General features: G+C 42.0%; 1 protein-coding gene across 5 annotated transcripts in view; it reads right to left on the reverse strand.

Moving 5' to 3' along the window:
* Positions 1–22,141, reverse strand: part of ZNF827 (zinc finger protein 827) — a 202,488-nt gene that overhangs the window by 55,685 nt on the left and 124,662 nt on the right. For all 5 annotated transcript variants that reach the window (XM_010597215.3, XM_010597214.3, XM_010597213.3 and 2 more), the window contains exon 8: positions 7,226–7,329. In XM_010597215.3, the coding sequence (XP_010595517.2) occupies positions 7,226–7,329 (104 nt within the window). The remainder of the gene's footprint in view (positions 1–7,225; positions 7,330–22,141) is intronic.

Consider the following 22,141-nt stretch of genomic DNA (forward strand, 5'->3'; position numbering starts at 1 on the left):
AGGCCTTATACAAGGGTGTTCAGCATGTTTTATGTGAGTCTGTCCACATTTGCTCTGCTCAGAGGGTACCAGTCAGCCCAAGGCCAAAAAGTGGCTGCAGCCCCAAGGGGTAGCCTCTGCCTGAGAAACAAATTCCTTGAACTGGGTTTTAAAAATGGCTTTTGGATTTTACCATTTCCTACAAAGTACAAACATGAAAGTGTTGATGATGATCTTTAATCCCAAGTGATTCAACCCATGTGCCATATGGGCAGATAAGAGAAGCCTGGCCAAAAATCCGTCTACTTTCTGTCTCGTGGCTTTCTATAGATATTTCAGGTGAAGCATCTAAACAGGTGTACACTCCTGCTTTGCGAGGGTTGTTGCTGTTGTCAGCTGCCGTCCAATTGGCCCCCAACTCATGGTGACCACATGCATGGCCAGATCAGACTGTTGTGATCCACAGGGTTTACATGGGCTGACTTTTGGAAGTAGATAGCCAGGTCTTTCTTCCTGGTCCGTCTTAGTCTGGAAGCTCTGCTGAAGCCTGTTCAGCATTGTAGCAACAACACACAAGCCTCCACTGACAGGTGGGTGGTGGCTAGACTTGAGGTGGATTGGCTGGGAATCTACCCTGGGGCTCCTACATGGAATTCTACCACTGAACCATCATTACCTCCTTGCAAGGGTTACCACTCTTAAAAAAAGTGTGCCTGGATTTAATTTATAAAGATTCAGTGTGTGAACTCCAGTACGGCTGCCCTGCAGAGACCCAGTTAGTTATATTTTTGAGAAGGGCTAAACTGAATACAAAACTGACAGCGTGTAATGCAAGAACTTTCTCTACAAAGATTTTTAAACAGAGTAAACAGCTTCCCTTTGGAATACACCTACACTCTAAGGCCAGACGAGGTTGGTGAGGGACAGATGGGGCTAGCCGTGAGTACACAATGTTCAGTCTCCAATAACATTATCTGGATCAGGAAAATCCATAAAGATGAAACTTCCTCTCCCTAGTAATCAGCTGGACAGACCATAACTGATCTACAGCAAGTACATAAAGTAATACCACAGGCAGAGTAGAACAGTTCTCAAATTTGAAACACGACAGGCAGAAGATGTACCAACCGACACGTCACGTAGTTCAGGGCAAAATGTTTGCACAACAAATGGACGTTTCCGCAAACTAAACATCATATAATTGAAAGCCCACTGTCATCATCATCACTGTCATGGTCCGGAGGGAATGTATACTCATAGTGATGGCCTGGAGGTGACTACTTGGGACAAGACCTACCTACTGGCCCTGAAAAATGCAGAAATACTATGTCTACAGCTTGATCAATTTTTACAAAGTTACATACACATGTGGTCTGCACCCAGATAAAGAAACAGAACATTCTGGTTTCCTAGAAGCCCCTCATTAAGATGCCCCTGCCAGTGACGAAACCAGGTGCCATGGAGTTGACTCTACTCATGATGACCCCGTGTGTGCCAGAGAAGAACTGTGCTCCACAGGGTTCTCAATGGCTGATTTTTCAGAAGTAGATTGCTAGGGCTTTCTTCTGAGGCACCTTCAGACAGACTTGAATGGGAGCTTATCAGCACAGTGTGTTAACCATTTGCACCACCCAGGACCCTGGCCAGTTACTGCCACCTTCTAACACTGTGTGTCTCAAGAATTACATATGGCGATTTGTCCCTTCCTCATCTCAGTGGGGCTGACAGAATTTTACAAGTGGAGCCCCTACACCAGACTCTAACTGCTCCCTGTACCAACATATACAACTGGGTGGTACAAATGGTTAACGTGTTCAACTGCTAACCGAAAGGCTGGAGGTTTGATTCTACCCAGAGGCACCTTGGAAAAAAGGCCTCCCATTCTACTTCTGAAAAATCAGCCACTGAAAACCCTAAGAGCGCAGCTCTACTCTAATACATATGGGGTTGTATGAGTCAGAATCAACTGTACAGCAACTGGTGTGATAACTGTTAGCTTCCTCCTCTGTAGACAGTGAAGTGATTTCATCAAGAAGGAGTTTAACTGACAAAATGACACATACCAACACCCAGTGTTCTACTGTTTATCTACGGCTTAGTCTGAGTTTAAAAAGAATCTGTTGTGTTTGAGAAAGGATTGAAGAAAACACTTTGCTGTAATCCGGGATAGCTTTATGTTTCTTTCTCAAGGCGTAAGTTGCGAAGTCTTAACATAAATGAAGGTGATATGTACCCATTAGGACATATCTTTTAAGCCAGCTGTCTTAAAAGGGCAATTCATATCTGGCCCATAGCACGGCAGGCTAAGAGTTAGCTACTGGCAGCACCCTAATGCAGGGTGTCATTTGTTTAGATTTCAGAAAAGTATATGACATGGTACCACTTATATTAGATTGAAGGGCAGAAACAGAGAGGGGAAAATGGATCAAGAATTGGCCTGGGGACAAAGTAGACGATTCCAAACCAGTCTTTTATTTGACATCAAATCCTGATTGTCGTACTGAGTCCTAAAAGGAACTAAATTATCCCCATGCTGGCCAAAAGTAGCTTGTCTTTGTGAGGAAAGCTTGTATTTTTTCCCCTTGTTTATTGTAAACAAAAAGAAGAAAAAAAATTTTTTTTTAAAAAACAAGTTAGCAAATAATGGGGATAAGAATTAACAAATAAAATTGTTGACAGGTTTTATGTCTTCTAACTCCAAGCTCAATCTAAAATAAAACAGAAACATTGGTGACTCCAAACACTATGGAAGAATTCCACGGAGACCCACATTTTCCTTCACAGGCGCCCTAGCTGCATTTTTGTTTTTTGGTTTAATACAGAACAAACGTACTGTGACTTCAAAATTGTAGCAAAACAGAATTGAAGCTCCACATTGTTTACAAACAATTCTATTAAAATTGTATTATATTCTATTAAAAGCCTTTGCTTACAGGAAGACCAGGAGAAAACATACACCGCTGCAGGTAAGATGGTCATGGCTCTACTCAATACAGAATCACCCGACCTGCCCTAAAACACGTCTGACCTCGGAGTCCTTCTTCTATTAAGGTAAATCTTCTACAGGGTGACAACAACAAATTAAACAAAGCACATTAAGTTATACCAGGTCCATAATTTCTATCTCCTCTGTAACAGGAAGGTACTTCGATTTCTTTTGCGAAATCACCATTGGCAACACCACTACCCAGGGTGCACTCACTAATCTATTCATGGCTTTAAGGATATGCTTCGCCCACATCCCTCCGACAGAAGGTGACAGTAGCTTTTAAGTCATCATTTTATTAAGGATCCCTGATGTTATCCCTAAGACAATAGCAGCAGGTAAAAATGTTACGTCTTTGCTCATGAGCATTCTCTGGTTCTCAGAAAAGTCATCTAGAAACACTGGCAACTGTGTTTATTCTGTTTCCCTGGGAGGGTGGCAGCTGTGTGTCTCAGATACCATCTGCCGAAAGGCAAATGCCTCGTTAACTGTGCTATTCTAGATTTCTTCACAGTCCACGTTTCTACTAATCTCTCCCCACTTTGCTAGCCTCCTTACTGCTTACTTCACTCTCCAACAGGCCTGAAACACAATCTACCACATGGAATCTACCATGAGCCCTCCTGGCCCGGGAGCTGTTAGGCTTCAACTGGTACTCTCATCTGGCACATCTCCCCTGCTCTATGGCATGCGGAAGAAATTTCATCCCACTGATAGAAGATATGCAGGTAGATACACATATATACACACACACACACCCCTGAAATAGTGCAATGAGATTTTAGCATTTGCCAGGGATTTCTTAGACTGGAACTAGGTACGCTGAACTTACTAATTTGGTCTCCACTAATCGGGAATCTGAGATAATTATCTGGACCGACATTTATCTTTGCATTATCTGCGGAAAGACAAGGTTTGCTAAGTACACAGAAGAGTATGAATAATATTATGGAAGTAATGTTTAAACTAAGAGAAGATTTCTAAGGACTCTGAGGCTTTTGTTTACATACTAACAACTGTCATGTTGACTGCAAATTATTTCTGACCTGGTCACTAAAGCCAGGTGTCACCTTCCAGGCTTCCCCATTCCTGCAGAGGCAATGTCATTCCCTAATTCAACCAGCTTATAGCAAAGCTGGAGTGTCTGGGGGGCACATTTGGCTGCTAACTGAAAGGCTGGAGATTCAAGCCCAACCAGAGGCACTTCAGAAGAAAAGCCTAGTGACCTGAAAAATCAGCCATTGAAGACCCTGTGGAGCACAGTTCCACTCTGACTCACATGGGGTCACCATGAGTTAGAACTGACTGGACGGCAAATGGTTAGGTTAGTTTTACAGCAAAGCTAACGAGTCCCCCCACCTCCACCCCCACCCTAAGCCATTCAACTGGCCCTTTGCTTCTTCCAGTCATGCCCTCCTTTCCTCGCTACCCAGGCCCTCCTTAACAATGCCACCCCAGAATTAGACCATCCCTGTTGGGCTCTAGTTTCTTGTCCTGGTCCTCTTCAAGAATTCAGCAATCTGCTTCCAAAATTTTTTCTTAGAATCCATGACTCTTTTACCCCAGAATGTCAAGATCCTCAACTCTAGCTTCAACTTCCTTGCTCCCAGCACAGCTTTTAGCAGAGTCAATAAACCAAACCAAACCCGTTGCCGTGGAGTTGATTCTGACTCATAGCAACCCTACAGGACAGGGCAGAGCTGCCCCCATAGGCTTTCCAAGGCTGTAAATCTTTATGGAAGCAGACTGCCACATCTTTCTCTCATGGAGTAGCTGTTGGGTTCTAACTGCTGACCTTTTTGTTAGTAGCTGAGCGCTTAACCACTGCACCACCAGGGCTCCTTGAGAGTCAATGTAGGTCCACTTTATCGATCTGAGACCTGTGGGACAAGATGTGTTTTGGGATTCATAATTTTTCTAATGTTAGAAAAATAATATGGTGCATAAAACGTATTTTCCGTAACACTCCTAGAGGCCCGGGGCAGCACTCAGAATCAAGCACACTGATATTTCTGCCACAACATGTATGTATTTCCCTCTTGGTGTAATAAATAAAGCCTATGAAGAGCTTCCTCATTAGGTTTTGCCACCAAGTAATTTAAGAATTTGGTTTGTAGAGCTCTGTGGATTTCAGAACCGTGGATAAGCGACTGGGGTCCCGTAGAGGGTTTAAAATAAGACATTTATCATGGCCCTATACGTGAAAGAACTGTTTTCCTTCAAAGCTTTGCAACTGGAAACTTTTGTTAATTCAGACTGGTCTTCTCTACAATTAGTCCAAATTACTGAGGCTTTCCTTACAGAATATCTCTTCAGATTACGGGGACCTTCACGATCATAAGGTTGTCCCTATCATTTTCCATTTTTCTGATTTTTAACTCCATTTCCAAAGTATTTTCAGCTTGCTTATTTTTCTTGAAAAAGTCTTTCTTCAGCTATCTACTTTTGCAAAATGTAAATAGAGTCATTTTGCTTATCCTCTGCCTACAGACAGGCTTTATGGATGTTCAGGAGATTGGTTATCTTTTAGAATGGTGGATTTACATTGCACAAATCCCAGTTATTGCTGACCCCTCAAAAATACAACAGTTTAGCATTTAAGCTCTTTTGAGTTTATCTAATTTGTAGTATCAGCCTATCAAGCAAATCATAGAAAATTCCCCTATGCGCAGTAAAACATACACTGTATCACTCTTTGCAGTCAAGTTAACTTGACCAATAAAGCCCTTTCTTTAAATACAGCCAAACCAAACATGAAGCCACCAACTCAAGGTTTGCACATACATCATGGGATGCTGGCCGTATGGGTCACAGCACTCCGACAAGCAATTCCTAGACAGTTATTTTGACATTAGAAAGTCACCATCCGTCAACTTAACAGCAGGGCAATAATTCTGAGACTCGGGAGATGGCTATTGAAAACAACACTGTGGGAGTAAACGGTAGTTCAAACAGCCCCAGTTTGGGAGCGAAGACATAAACTAGGCGGTGTCTTTACACTTCTAGAACCAGCTATTATGCAGTGTGTTTTTGTGTAAGCATGTTATTTCTGGTGTTTGAACAGAAGAGCCCTGCAAAGCTGAAAAGCATGCAGGTACCCGGACTCTTGGCCTGGATGTGTGGAGATGAGAAGAGAGGGATATACCATCCGAAGATTAAACAACAAACAAAGAGCTGCTTTTCCCCTCTGCTTGTCATACGCCACCTCTAATGACCTGTAGCACTCCAAGACAATATTTCAGAAAGTGATACTTGACTCTTTCTTAATTGCAAGATAATCAGATCTACAGCCATCTGGGATCCAAGGCTCCTTGGGTCCACAGAGGACTCTTGGGCTTTATTCTTGAAGGGGCTACAGGGCAACAACCTAGTAAGGGCCCCACCTGTAGCATGTAGCCTGGGTCTCTCGCTCTGCTCTCCAGGACAAGTGCATGGATATGGAGGCCACTGAGTGCTTCTAAAATCTGGTCAATAGCTGGGAACAAAGGGAACAGCTAGCAGGAGGTTCTCCAGCTGCTGGATGGCGGTGAGGAGGGAATGGAGTGTGAGCTGCAGCGCAGTGGTGGTTCTCACATGTTCCCATTTCACAATTAACTCTGAGGGATGCCCATGATGTTGATAAGGGGAAAATAAGCACATCTTTGCTTTAACCCTCGAAAGGAGAAGTGAAAAAGGAAGAATGGATAAGAAACTCTGCATTGGTGGTTGAGATGGCAAAAAAAGGAGTGTTAGATGGATACAAACCAGGTACTAAGGCTAAGAAGAGGGATGAAATCTAGGTGGCAAGATTGTCCTCATGAGCTGTGTTGCTTCCATGGAAACCAGCATGGTCTTTGTGGCGGCCCACACCCAACTGGGATCACCGCCTTCCCTGCTGGGGACTCCTGCTCTCCAAACTTCTCTCCCATACCTTCCTGGCTGCCTGCCTGAAATACTGACAACACGTGCAGCGAACTATCTCCTGGTTCTACTTCGCTGTTTGAAAGAAAAAAGAAATTCACCCTACAGAGGAACTATCAGCAGGGGAAGAACAATAAGCTCCTAAAGCAAAGATGAAGAGGTTTATTACTGTCTACATTTTATTTCCATAAACTTTTGTGGCTGGTTAAATTGAGTTTTCTCCCTCTTTTTTTTTTAAAACCCTAGCTTTGCATGGAGAACTACAATACACAGGCTGCAAACATCTGAAAATTCACACATTTCAGAAAAGCGGTTTTTAAGCCCCTGATAGCAGAAGCGCAGTCAAGAACGTGTCCATACCTGGAGCTGACATTCTTCCGTGAAGCACAGACTGGACAGGCAGCAGGTCTTTTGAATTGGAGGTGAATGGTGATTGTCTAAAGGTATCTTCTGAAAAGAAAGGGCTGGGGGTGGGGGAGGAGGAGCGAGGTTTAGTAAATGCAAGTTATTTAAGATACCCAGAGCATCTGGCCCCAAATAAACATACATACACAAATGCTGGATAAGGTATTTTAAGAAAACGATGTTTAGAGAGTCTAAGATGATAGCGCTTAAAATGGAGAAAGAAAATATATTACATCGGACAAGTGCCATCTGTACGTTTTGCCTATTGGTGTTATATTTAGGGTGAATATATGAAATACCATCTTTGAAACACTGTTAAATCCAGAGACCAGGACAGCAGAGCAATACATTTTCCTCTTTCTCTATACTTCCTGTGAATATATGCTGAGCCGAGGTGAAGACTGACCGTGGGGGTCTGAATGGCAAAGGGCCTGCCCGCGGGTTTTCCCAGTGTGGGTGGATTTGCCCCAGTTCACCCACATTTTGTCACCTGAGCCCTCAGGGACCCACAGCCCACATCAGAAGGGCAGCTGGCTGGAGTCAGGGGCCATGAAACCGAAGGCAACAACTCACTGTCCCCATGGGAACGGAAAGTGCACTCTAGAATTGTCTCAGTTCTGAAGGAGCTAATGTCAGAAAATGGGGCTACCAGAAAGGACCCCGGGGAGCACCTTTGTTTTACATGAAACTGAGGCCCTGACTTCAGTGAGCCTAAGCTCCCCTAGTGACACTCAGCAAGATTAGCACCAGGGATCCTAGACACCCTAGTTGGGGATATCAGCTAGTACCACTGCCACAGGGAACACAAAGGACTCAGATGCTTTTAATGAGAGGGTGTTAACCCAATCACAGCATATATTCCATGCCTCTGAAGGAAACTGGAAATAAGTACTGGGAATTTGAAAATACTCAGGTACCCATCTGAGCCCAACCTGGAATAATGGACAGTCCGATTTATTTACCAGGTGTCCCTGGGTGGTGTGAACAGTTAACGTGCTCAGCTGCTAACCAAAAGATTGCAGATTGAGTCCACCCAGAAGTGCCTCAGAAGAAAGGCCTGGTGATCTATTTCCAAAAAAATCAGCCATTGAAAACCCTGTAGGTGATAGCTTTACTCTTACACACATGCGGTTGCCATGAGTTGGAGCCAGCTCAACGGCAACTGGTTTTATTTATTTACAACAGAAGGAATTCAATCCCCACCCCGTCTGGAGCAAGGCAGAATGAAGAAAACCAAAGACACAAGGGAAAGGTAAGTCCAAAGGACTAATGGACCGCAACTACCAGAGCCTCCACGAGACTGAGCCCAGCACAACTAGATGGTGCCCGGCTACCACCACCGACTGCTGTCAGGGATCACAACAGAGGGTCCAGGACAGAGCTGGAGAAAAACGTAGAACAATATCTAAACTCACACACACACACACACACAGAGAAAGACCAGACTTACTGGTCTGACAGACTGGAGAAACCCCAAGAATATAGCCCCCAGACACCCTTTTAACTCAGTACTGAAGTCACTCCTGAGGTTCACCCTTCAGCCAAAGATTAGACAGACCCATAAAACAAACAATAATACGCATAGCTCAACCTATGTATATGAGACCAAATGGGCATGCCAGCCCAGGGGCAGGGATGAGAAGGCAGGAGGGGACAGGAAAGCTGAATGAATGGAAACGGGGAACCCAAGGTCCAGAAGGGAAGAGTGTTAACACATTGTGGGGCTGGCAACCAATGTCACAAAACAATATGCGTATCAATTGTTTAATGAGAAACTAATCTGGTTTGTAAACTTTTACCTAAAGCATAATAAAAAAAAATCAAATAAAAGAAGGAATTTAATCAAGGGAACTGGGGACACAGGCCATAGAAGGTCCTTGGGGACAGTAATGCAGCTCAGGAACAGCAGGAAGCCACCACCACCCTGAGGCTGGAGGGACAAAAGGAGGTGGTCAGCAGAGCCCTGTGGGGGATACAGCTGCTGCAGGAGACAGAGAGAAAGGCCAGAAATACCCGAGCTCCTCCTTCAACCTCCCCCCGCCCCCACCATTTCCCACCAGGGCCTCCCCTTGGCCAAACCTTCCCCAGAGTCCAGGCAACACAGGCTGCAGAGATCAGCCCCCTGCAACAAGGAACAGATCAGGGAAAGGAACAGATGTAAAGGCACACGAGCCTAGGGCTCCCACGATTGGTGCTGCTTTTCTAAGCCTGCCTTTTCTGAACAGGCTATGATTACTATTATTAAATATTAAAAAGGAAATATTACAGTGAAAATGGAAGATGCATAAAAAAAATGAAGTAAAACGGATTGATAAACAATATGGTTTTACATGACTGTTAGGCTAGAATTAATGTCACTTTGTATAGCATGGTTTTTATTTATATCTTAAGCACCAAACAATTTAAATAGCCTTAAACACTGAATTGGTAAGTAGATGACTGGAGTGGAGAACTGGAGGGGAGAGGTATGTCTGATGGCTAAGACCATGTGTTCCCTCGAGAATGGGCAGCTCTGGGTTTAAATCCCAGCTCCACTACTTAGCAGCTGTCTGACCTTGCACAAGTTACTTAGCATCTCTGAGCCTTCATTTCCTGTCTATGAAATGGGATGATAACAGCATCCACACCTCACAGGGGAGCTGTGAGGATGGAATAAGATAGTCCATGTAACAAGCTTTACAGAGGGCTGGGCACATAGTAAATGCTCAGTAAATGTGAGCTACTTTTACTTATGTTTTGTTTATATCTCTGGAGCATAAATTAATCAACTTTTCCTCATAAGCTGACAAAAACTGTAGGTTCTTTGTGTTGAATCCATTGCAAAATGATGAAAAGGAAAGCCCTGGCTAGATGACTGCTGGGGTGATAAGGTTAATCCCAACTTGTTCCTTTAAAAACAAAACCAGGAACACCTGCTTAGAATCAAAGAACTTTCAACGAGATAGAAGCCTTAGAGGATTCCCGGCAAAACCCAGAGTGTGAGATTTCTCGACTCCCACCTCATCAGCTCTGAAGCTTATAAATAAGGTGACAGAGGCACCCTGAGTGTCTGAGGGGACGTTCACATGGGAAGCACAATGGATTGGCTCATGGGTACACAGTGAAGGTCAGACAACGCACCCTCACGTCACCATGACTCTAACTAGGGAAATTACCCTCAAATCAGAGTTCAGGGGAGCCCTTGGAACTGTTTTGCCTGAGATTTAGAGACTCCCTTTTGGGGACACCAAGAGGTTGGAAAGGGGACCCCTAAAGGAAGGTGTGCACTGCCATTATTCCCTTATTCCTACAGCAAATGCTTGTTGGCCTCCATAAATGAGGAGTATTTCCTGGACTTCTGGGAAGGTTTGGCCAATGGGAGGCGCTGGGAACATAATGGCCAGCAAAGGTGGCTCTGGCTCTGAGATGGTTAATTTTATGAGTCAACTTGGCTGGGCTGTGGCGCCCATTTGTCTGGTCAAACGCTAGTCTAGATGCTGTTATGACATAGCTACATGTGATAAAATCAGTTGTCTTAAGAGGCCTCGTTCAATCAGTTGAAGGCCTTAAGAGCAAAAAGGACGTCTTCCCTAGGGTGTATGAGGCCTGCAGATTATAAATAGACATCTTGCCTCCACTCTTCCTGTTGTCTGACGTACGGATTTTAGGACACAACACGGAAGGAATCTCCAGCCTGTCATCTACGGATTTTAGACGTGCCAGCTCACCACCATTGTGTGAGCCAGTTCCTTAAGTCTCTCTCTCTCTATATACACACACACACACACACACATATATATATATGCTGTTGTTGTTTAAAAGACAAAGTAGGAAAAACTCATAAAAGAACATTTAAAAAAAAAACAAACTTGTTGCCATACAGTCAGTCTCAACTTGTAGAGACCCCAGGTGTTACAGAGTAGAATTACTCTATCAGATGTCCTTGGTTGTAAACTTTATAGCAAGCAAAGGAGCCCTGGTGGCACAATGGTTAAGCACTCGGCTGTTAACCAAAAGGTTCAAACCCACCAGCCACTTTGCGGGAGAAAGATGTGGCAGTCTGCTTATGTAAAGATTTACAGCCTTCAAAACCCCGTGGGGCAGTTTTACTCTGTCCAATAGGGTTGCTTTGAGTCAAAATTGACAGCATATAACGCAACAATCTTTACGTATGCAGACTGCCAGGCTTTTCTTCCACAGCACCGAGTGAGTTAGAATCACCAGTCTTTAAGTTAGAAGTCAAGCACAGCTGGCACCAGTGTGGCTCCTGTGGTAAAGCCCACTGGTACCTTTAAAACCAACTCTACAGTTTCTAGGTGAACAAGGCCGAGGCGGCCATGCTATATCGTGGGAAAGTCTCCCAGGTTTCACCGAGTGGTGGAAACAGGCTAGCTCTGCTTCTTCATATGTTCTCTTCAGCAGGAAGATTTCCACCCAGTGAGGACTGAAGCCCTATTATCACCTAGACGCTCAGAATAAATTGAGTTGAAAAGGAGACAATCACTGAGGGAAACAACATTCCAAATAATTTTCTACCCTGGATGCCAGCTTTATCCTGTATAAAAAAGAAAAGATTTCTTTAGACGGAACAGAGAATTAGAAGGGAGCCATGGTGAATACTAAAACCTACAAAAGACCAGCAATGCTTCTGTGGGGCAAAGAATGAATGGAGAAACTTTCAGACGTCAAGGCAGCTTAGGCCTGGTGTAAGGTCTTATCTGTAAAGAGAACATATTAGATTAACAGAGCACCAAAGCTCAGGCCGGACACACACTACCTTGCTCTACTTTATATTCATTCTTGCCGGGGATGGGGGAGTGCCTCAGCTTTAGCCGTCTTGGGGATCAGGGGATCTGACTCTAAATTTCATACTGGTGACTTCATAGTTTAGTGGCCTTTGGCAAGTCAATAGCTTCTCTAGCCTCAGTCTCATCATTGGAAAAGAGGTGGAGGGTTAAGTGAGATATTTTATGTTAAAGTTCTTAATACATACCATAGTACATGCTCAATAAAAAAACAACAAAAATAACACACATATTGCTTACCAGAAATCTGGCACTGTTCTTACATGCTTTGTGAGTACTAACTTCATTTAATCCTCAGAACAACCTTATGGGGAAGTCACCATTAGTATTATAGCCATTTTACAGATGAAGAGACTGAAGCACAGAGAAGTTAAGTAACCTGCTCACATCCAGAGAGCTGAGCCAGGATTTGAATTTAGGCAGGCTGGTGTCACAGTCCACACCCTACCCCGCTAGGCTACACTGCCTGTAATGGGGAATTCATAGACAATATAAACAGAGGCACAGAATTGATAGACAATATAATAGAGGGTCAGCGAAAAAGAGGAAGACCCTCAACAAGGTGGACTGACACAGTGGCTGCAATAATGGGCTCAAACATAGCAAGGATTGTCAGGATGGTGCAGCAGGACCAGGCAGTGTTTCATTCTGTTCTACACAGGGTCACCGTGAGTTGGTACCAACTCAAGGGCACCTAACAACAATAACACAAACCCATGTAGCCTTCTCGGAATGGACAGAGCAAAAGGAAGAGACTGAGGATGAAGGGATGAAAGGGTTTGGAAAACAGCCATTTCAGTATGCAGAATCCCGCGTAGCTGAAGGAAGACATTTTCAACAGACACACAAAGTGAGAATGATTTTAGTTTTTACTTCTGTCTGAAAGTCTACCTATACTCCAATTTCCCGAAGCTCCTGTAACCCATGGGCCTGGTCAATTTGCGATCCTAAACTTTGGTGTGAGATCACAATCTCCATTGCCTGTAACCACTGCTTCAGAGAACAGGCATTTCCCTGTTATTAAACCTAAATGAAGAGGAAAGGTGTCATTAGGTGTTCATAAACCTTTATTTCAGAGCAGACAGGAAGCTCATCATGACACTATGCTATGTAGGCATCTTTCTTTCTACCACCCAATTGACATCTACATTCCAGGAAGAGAGAGAGGAGAGAAACCAAATTTGGAACATACCCTATATAGCATGTGCTTGCTTGATGGGATTGGATCTTCAAACACGTTGGCCATCTTTCTCTCCGCCCATGTTCTGAGAGGACAGAAGACACTGAACCTGTAACTTAGAGACTGGGCTGGCAGGGCCAAGCAGCAATGTCGAGACAGTGCTCCTGAAGCTTTTTTTCTCCTCCTGTGTTTTACGGTGATTTAAGGCACAGAGGCACATTTGATCTTGGCTGACGCCCAGCTCTGCTGCAGATAAAGCACTAGGGTAAGTGGCGGTGGGTCCAGCCCCCCATTTATGCTGAACAGTGGCTATCATTGTTGGGAGACAGTGGTGGGGCAGGAAGTTCCAGAGGTGCCTGATAACAGGATGGACCCGGTCTGCATCTTCCCAGGGAGGAGAGCAAACAAAATAAATCAGACTCAACGATGTATGCTTCTTTGAAGCAGTGTCCAGGGCCCTTCAACTGGTAACTTAGTCGGGTACCGATTCTTCCAGAAAAGGAGCCAGTCTGTGAATGGCCCATGGCCCTTGTTTCCTGACTCTCCAGCTGCCTAAACGTTAGTCATCTTACTATGAAAAGGCCTCGCCATTAGAAAGTAAGCAAAGGAAATGGAAAAAGGCAAAAGTTAAATTGTCAAAGAAACGGATTTATTGCTAGTCAATGTTTTTGGCAAAAAGTTGGTACAGGAGGAGGCTGAAACAGATAGCTAAATGGGGGAGAGAACCATCACTTATTTCCACTGAACAAAATCGCCACCTACGACAAACTATTCTCTCTGGCCCCGGTAACCTGTAAGACCGAGCTAATTCCTATAAATAGTCCATAAACTTTCAGCTGCAGAGTCTGGAAGCTGTTGCAATAGACTTAGAACCGCCCAATTCCTCTGTTACTTTTCCTGTTTTTTGTTATTTAGAATCGATCTTGCAAGCTTTTATCTATTCGAGTTTCTTCCCTGGATAAAAGTGAAATGGACACCAAATGGGTATTTTTATTTTTCTCCTGCAGAAAATCTAAGGGCTGAAATCTGAAGGGACAATGCTGTCACTGTGACTGGACAATTCCAGTCATCAGACAGCGCAGACTGGAGGTTAGTAGCACAATGCCGCGGGAAAAAAAAAAAAGATTTACAATAAATAATAAAACAGTTCATAAAAGATTATGGCCCTAACTAGTGATACATTTTGCTAAGTGCAGATTGTGGCACAAATATTTCCACCTTTAACATCTGATTGCCAACAGGAAGCTCTACTTCATGCAGAACTGAAGGCCCAGCTATTTAAAAGCCACCCCACTCTGTGTGTCACCATAAAACCCAAAAAGTTACGGGAATTCACATTTTGATGGCAAAAACCAACACAGAACAAAAAGAAAATGAAAAAGGAGGAGGGGATACAGCATATAAGAGAAAGTTAAGGGAAAAAAATGTTATGTTTAGTAATGACACAATAGTTTTAGAGGAGCAACAGAGGGAAATAATTTTTTTTCCTTCAAAAAGACAGTTAAGGTAACTCGTAGGACTAAACTTGGGAATGGCAAATAGAAAAGAAAGATACAAACTAAACAAAGAAAACCAAGACTCTGCTTTGTAATGAGGTTTTACTCAGAACCCATAAGGATCTTCATAGATCAGAGTTGAATGAAATTCAGTTAAATGTAACAGTTTCAGCCAAATGAACCTGAAGTGATAGTCTGACTTCAATCCAAACTTAGACAAATTTTTCCTTAGTGAATTAAAAAAAAAATATATATATATATATACACACACACACACATATATGGTGGAAGTATTTGGCTATCTTATTCAGCTATATATTATACAATAGAACAGGACTTTCATACCTTCTCCAAGAACTGAGTAATATATGTCCCAAAGCTCTTGGGTTAGTTTTTATTTTAATTTACGGAAATTTTAAGAACAAATTTCCTGACTTAGATCCATCTGAGAAGCTACAGATTGAAAAGGAGAGCACTCTGGGGTGGAAAAGTTCTGTGGAGCTGATACTCTTCTTCTCCACAACCTGCTCTCCAACAGACCTCAGCTCCGGGGCCATGGAACCCTTAGGGCTATGTTCCCTCAGCTCTACTTAGTCCTAACTGTCAGTTTAAGTCACTGCAGTACTGGTTTTCAGCATTTTAATACAACGTTATTTTTTTCAGAAGTGAAACACCACATATTTGATTGTCCAAAACTAGCATACTGGTATTTTTAAAAATCTGACCTCTGAGTCATTCAGACCTTGAAACATGACAATATTTTTTAAAAACCCAGTGACAAGAGTTACACAGTGTGTAAATATTCTGAAGTGAACGAGATGTACTAGTTGAGAAAGCAGTCTTCCATGCCTCCAAAACCCTCAAGAAGAGAGTCAATAGAGTCAAGTGATTCCAACATCAAGTCCTAGTCTTGTTTGAAGACTTTTTGAACATGTAGAATATGAACGTGATGGAACTGACGTGGACATGGGTAGCTTCCATGAGGAATCTCCATGTATGCATAATCGAAACCAAGGGGAGTGAGAACAACACAGACATGTTTTCTCTGAACAAAAACTAGAGCTTGCTAACATCAACAGATTACAGTCCTTGCTAGCAAACATGGGGAGTTTTTTTTTAAGCTTCTCAAATATATCAAATAATTAAAATGGGATTATTTGAAGATGAAAAATGTGGAAAATATTTGGATCAGTTATAACTGTCTTCTTACTAATTTCCTCAAGTACTTTCCAGTAGCTTGCATGAATATATGCTTAGAACTCAACAACAAAAACACTGCCACACTTTCTTTTTAAAGGATCCAATTTTAAAAAACTTCAATAGTATTTCATTTTCAATTTTCAGGATTACTGAAATTTTCTTCATTTTTATGTAGTGATTATTTTTTTCAAATATTTTATGGATTAGTATAAATTTGCTAATTATAGAATAACAGAGATTTAATATTTCTTTTTATATATTTACATATCTATGCTTTGTAACACTGACTGCATTTAAAATGCATTAATTACTTAGTTTCATAGATTTTATGTAAATTAAATTTGAACACTTTTAAAAATAAATACCAGGATTCGATATAGGTGTATCAGTATTATGATGAATACTGAAATAAAGAAGAAAACACTGGGAATATCAATTTGTTCTGGTATGTTGTTGCTGTGCGCTGTTTAGTCATTTCTGACTCATAGCGACCCCTATGTAACAGAGTAGAGCTGCCCCATAGGATTTTCTAAGCTGTCATCTTTATGGGAATGGATCACTAGGGTCTTTTCTCATGTGGGACCACTGGGTGAGTTCCCGTCACTGACCTTTTAGTTAGGAGCTGAGTGTTAAACCACTGTGCCACCAGGGTTCCTGGTAGCAATCAGTATATGTGACCTTGGACTATATGTGGTCCTCCTAACTTCCAGCTAGAGCCCTCAATTTCTTTTTGAATGAGAGCTGGTATAGCTGCTTTTTCTCCAAATGTGCCAAGATATTAATATTTAAGGCATAAAAATCAGGGCCAGTTTTCTCACTAACTTTCCTGTAGTCAGTGAAAAAGGTAATCTAGAAAGTAAGAAAACACATTTTCAGTGGTACTCATGAATACTATTATTCCCTCTTCAATATCACAGAAATGAGGACCCCTGTCTTGGATGAGGAGCCCTAATGGTGCAGTGGTTAAGAGCTCAACTCCCAACCAAAAGGCTGGCAGTTCAAATCTACCAGCTGATCCTTGGAAACTCTATGGGGGCACTTCTATTCTGTCCTATAGGGTTGCTATGAGTCGGAATGGACTCGATGGCAACAGGTTTGGTGTTGGGTTGGTCCTAGGTGATTTTCTTTCTTTGTTTTATAAAAGACCCCTGGGTGGCAGCTTAGGGCACTTGGGATGAAGAGGAATGTTCTCGATTAAAAACAACTGCCAGTCCCTGCCATGAAGACAAGCCTGGCCATCCAAAACGGCAAGGTCCTTATTTGAACTTAAAAAAGGCATCACAGAAAAAGACCTCCTGTAACCCCAGTGGACTAGGCCTGGAAACCTAGTCATTGATCATGTTGGACTCAAACATTTTCAAAGAAAGTGGGACTGTAGTGAATAAAAGTTCAATTAATCTTGACAAACTGGCAAAGTTCAGCTGAAGTATTTATCTAAAATTTGAGGCTGGCATTGGAGAGTCAGTCAGTTTCTAAATGGGGCTTGTGGGCACAGGGAGAACCAAGGTCGCTCCATTGTTTCACTTCCCATTCAGGTACCAGGCTTCCTTAATTTCTGGAAGTGGCTTGAAAAAACTGGCAAGAAAGATAAGCTTTGTCTCCTTCATCTCCTATTACACTGATGTGGCCACGCACTTGCCGGTTGACAATCTTCTTAGCAATTAAAAACCAATAAACATGTTGTTAATTTTGTAAGGTCTTAAATGGTAATGTGGAACATATCCTTATTTTTTTTAGAGATGTATACACCAAAGACAGGCCCGGGGGCTCAGGGGCTAAAGAGCTCTGCTCCTAACCAAAAGGTCAGCAGTTTGAATCCACTTGCTGCTCCTTGGAAATCCTATGGGGCAGTTCTACTCTGTCCTATAGGGTCATTACGAGTCAGAATCGACTTGACGGCAACAGGTTTGGTTTGACTGGTTTGGGATTTGCTTTAAGTACAGAAAAAATTAAAAAAAGATTGGTAAAGCGAGTGTGGCAAAATGTTGGTAACTGTTCAATGTGGGTGATAAGGGTAGGATGATTTATTATATTATTCTTTCTACTGTTTTGAAATCTTTCATAAAAACAAAGTGCCACACCCAAGCAAAAAATCCAGCCCAGACCAACCACCAAACAAAATAATAAATGACAGTAAAGGATAATATATGAAAGGAGAAATACAAATGCCTCCCCATGAACAAAATGCTTAAAACCATTAGGAATCAATAAATGCAAAGGTTTTAATCATAAGATGCTATTTTTAAATTAAGAAGTTTTTTAAAAATAATAAAGCACAGGAGGCGGGGCCAAGATGGCAGAGTAGTCAGATGCTTCCTGTGGTCCCTCTTACAAAAAAGACCCGAAAAAACAAATGCATCGATTATATATGACAATCTAGGAGCCCTGAACATCACAGACAAAGTTGAGAATGGAGAGTCTGCTCAAGCCTCCAGAAGCAGCAAGAAACGACATTCAATCAGTGAAAGACAAATACAAGCATCTAACCTACCACACGGATCAAAAAAAAAAAAAAAAAAAACAACCCTTTTGGGAAGTACCTCTCTCCTATTTACCTGCCCCCTCCTCACTCTGCTCTGGGTCCCGGTCTGGCTTCAGAGATTGCTGTGCTCCCTAGGCTGGAACTAGAATCTGTCGCATGCCCTGAGCCATTCTTTCAGCTTCAGAAAGGGAACAAATTAACAAACAGGAAAAAAATAATCTGTCAGCTCCCCTAAGCTGGGAACTCAGAGCAGTCACAGCCCCTCTGTCTAGGCACTGGCATAAGAGGTCCACGGACTTTGAATTACCTTTCACCCCTACACAGACCTGTGTGGGCCCATTTCAACAGTGTAGGCCCTCATTAGCAGAGTATGACAGGGTGTATACTTGAAGCCTATCTGCTTTAAGGGGGAGTGGCAGATCTGTGACATTTGACACTGCCTTGCCCATTAGGCAGGGTCCTCACCAACCTACATAAGGGGCCTGAGGATTGGTAGCTCCACCCAATCCATCAAGCCACCCAAAATAAGGGACCAAGAATAAGTGCTGACTCCCAGTCCTTACAGCAAATACTATTTGGTGCCCATAGTCTGGCTGCAAAACCCACCTACCTGCGTGCTCTAGGGAACAGTGACATGCCTTCTACCTAGATACTCAGGGGCAGCAGTCAGCCCCTTGCCTTCATCAGGTCATGACCCCCTTCTGCAGCCAGATACATGTACCTACTCCAATCACCCCTGCCTGTCTAGGACTGTAGGTGAGCGCTGTACCACACACTTGGTGTCTGATGACCCGGACACCTGAGCTGAATCCACACTAGAAAAGTAAATGAACTCCTGGGCTCACATACCTAGTAACAGCTCTAGCTACCTAGAGACACGATGTGAGGGCTTTAAATATGCCAATAATCAAACTAGCTCACACAACAAGCCTATATGGGCATATCAAAACAAGAAGCTAGGATGCAGTAAGCAAACATAAAATAAATAAATATAATAACTTATTGATGGTTCAGAGACAATGTCAATATCAAATCACATAAAGAAGCAGACCATGATGGATTCAGCAAGCCATCAAAACAAAGAATCAAGAACCCTTCCGGAGGAAGAGAATTTCTTGGAATCACGGGAGGCAGAATTAAAAAAATCAACATACACAACTCTTTAAGAGATCAGGAAGATCAGGCAAAATCCAGAACAAGCCAAGGAACACACAAAGCAATAGAGGAACTTGAGAAGATTATACAAGAGCAAAAATGACAAATTTAACAGACTGCAAGAATCCATAGAGAAAGCAAACAGAAACCAAGAAGACTAACAATAAAATTTCAGAATTAGACAACTCAATAGAAAGTCAGAAGAGCAGAATTGAGGCAATGGAAGGCAGAATTAGTGAGACTGAAGATAAAGCACTTGACACCAACTTATTTGAGGAAAAATCAGATAAAAAATTTTTAAAAACTGAGGAAACCCTAAGAATTATGTGGGAGTCTATCAAGAGGAATAACCTATGAGTGACTGGAGTACCAGAACACGGTGGGGATAATGGCAAATACAAAGTATTGTTGAAGATTTGTTGGCAGAAAACTTCCCTGATATCATAAATGATGAGAAGATATCTATCCAAGAAGCCGACTGAACCCCACACAAGGTAGGTCCCAAAATAAAGTCACCAAGGCATATTATAATCAAACTTGCCAAAACCAAACATGAAGAGAACATTTTAAGAGCAGCTAGGGATAAACAAAAAGTCACCTACAAAGGAGAGTCAATAAGACTATGCTCAGACTACTCAAGAGAAACCACGCAGGCAACAAGGCAATAGGATGACATATATAAAACCTTGAAGGAAAAAAACTGCCAGTCGAGAATTATATATCCAGCAAAACTGCCTCCCAAATATGATGGCAAAACTAGGGCATTTCCAGACAAACAGAAGTTTAGAGAATTTGTAAAAACCAAACCAAAATTACAAGAAATACTAAAGGGAGTTGTCTGGTTAGAAAATCAATAACATCAGACAACGACCCAAGACTAGGACACAGGGCAGAGCAACCAGATATCAACCCAGATAGGGAAGTCACAAAAATAAAACAAAGCAAAAACACTGGATTAGGGAAACACAGATGTCAATATGTAAAAGATGACAACATTAAAACAAAAAAGAGGGACTAAATAATGTAGTCATAGATCTTCCTCACAGACAGAAGTCAAGGTGATATAAAGAATTAAAGATTGGTTTAAACTTTTTTTTTTTTTTTAACTTATAAAAATAGGGATAAATATTAAGGTAACCACAAAGGAAACTAACAGTCCTACACATCAAAATAAAAAACAAGAAAAACATAAAGACTCAGCAAATACAAAACCAATGACAATGAAAAAGATGAAAAGAAAATACGGAAAGAAAAATGACTCAGCACAGAAAATTAAGTGGAACAAAGAAACCATCAATAACATACACACACAAAAAGAAATCAAAATGTTAGCACTAAACTTCTACCTATCAATAATTATGCTGAATGTAAACAGACTAAATGCACTAATAGAGAGACAGAGAGTGGCAGGATGGATTAAAAAAACACGATCTGTCTATATGCTGCCTACAAGAGATACACCATAGACTTAAAGACACAAACAAACTAAAACTCAAAGGATGGAAAAAAACATATCAAGCAAACAAAAAAGAGCAGGAGTGGCAATATTAATCCCTGACAAAATAGAGTTTAAAGAAAAATTCACCACAAAGGATAAGGAAGGACACTATATAGTGATTAAAGGGTCAGTACACCAGGAGGACATAAAAAAAACAAACATAACCATAATAAATATTTACGCACCCAACGACAGGGCTCCAAAATAAATAATAAAGCGTAAAATTCATCAGACCTTAGAAATATGTCCTCCCTTGCTCCCTCACCAGGAGCCCTGGTGGAAAAGCGATTAAAGTGGTCGTCTGCTAACTGAAAGGTCAGTGGTTTGAGCCCACCAGCTGCTCTGCAGGAGAAAGATATGGCAGTCTGCTTCTGTACAGATCTACCTTGGAAACCCTATGGGGCAGCTCTGTTCTGTCCTATAGATTCACTATGAGTCAGAATCAATCTGATGTCGATGGGTTTTGTTTTTTTCTCTCTCATTAGCTTTTGGTAGAATTGTAGATTCAACCCTTTTGGAAATCAATTTGACAATTCATAGCAAAAGTGAAAAAATGTGAGTGCTTTTTTGAGTCATCAGTTCCCTTCTAGAATTTATTCTATAGGAAAAAAAAAAATTCACCAAGCATCCAAAGATAGGTGTAGAACATTTTATCCCAGCACTGTTTATGTTAATAGCAACAACTTGTGTAAAAACCTCCTTTGATATCCAATAATTTTAATAAGGGACTGATTAGATAATGATACAAGCAAACACTGAATACTAAGCAAACCTTAAGAATAATAGTGGGTTATGTTTACTGACATGAAAAGATGTTCTTAAATATACTGTTAGGTGAAAAGAGAAGATGACAAAACTATTTATAGTAGGATCCAAATTTTTATAAAAACGTATACCTATATAAATAGACAAAAAAAATTCAGCAAGGATCCACACTACCACCTTAGCAGTGGCTCTCTCTGGGTAGCAGGACTATGTTGTTGTTGTTAGGTGCGGTTGAGTAGGTTCTGACTCATAGTGACCTCACAGAACAGAGCAGAACGGCCCTATAGGGTTTCCAAGGAGCAGATGGTGGA

Source organism: Loxodonta africana, chromosome 13 (genome assembly GCF_030014295.1).
Source record: "Loxodonta africana isolate mLoxAfr1 chromosome 13, mLoxAfr1.hap2, whole genome shotgun sequence".
Classification (NCBI taxonomy): domain Eukaryota; kingdom Metazoa; phylum Chordata; class Mammalia; order Proboscidea; family Elephantidae; genus Loxodonta; species Loxodonta africana.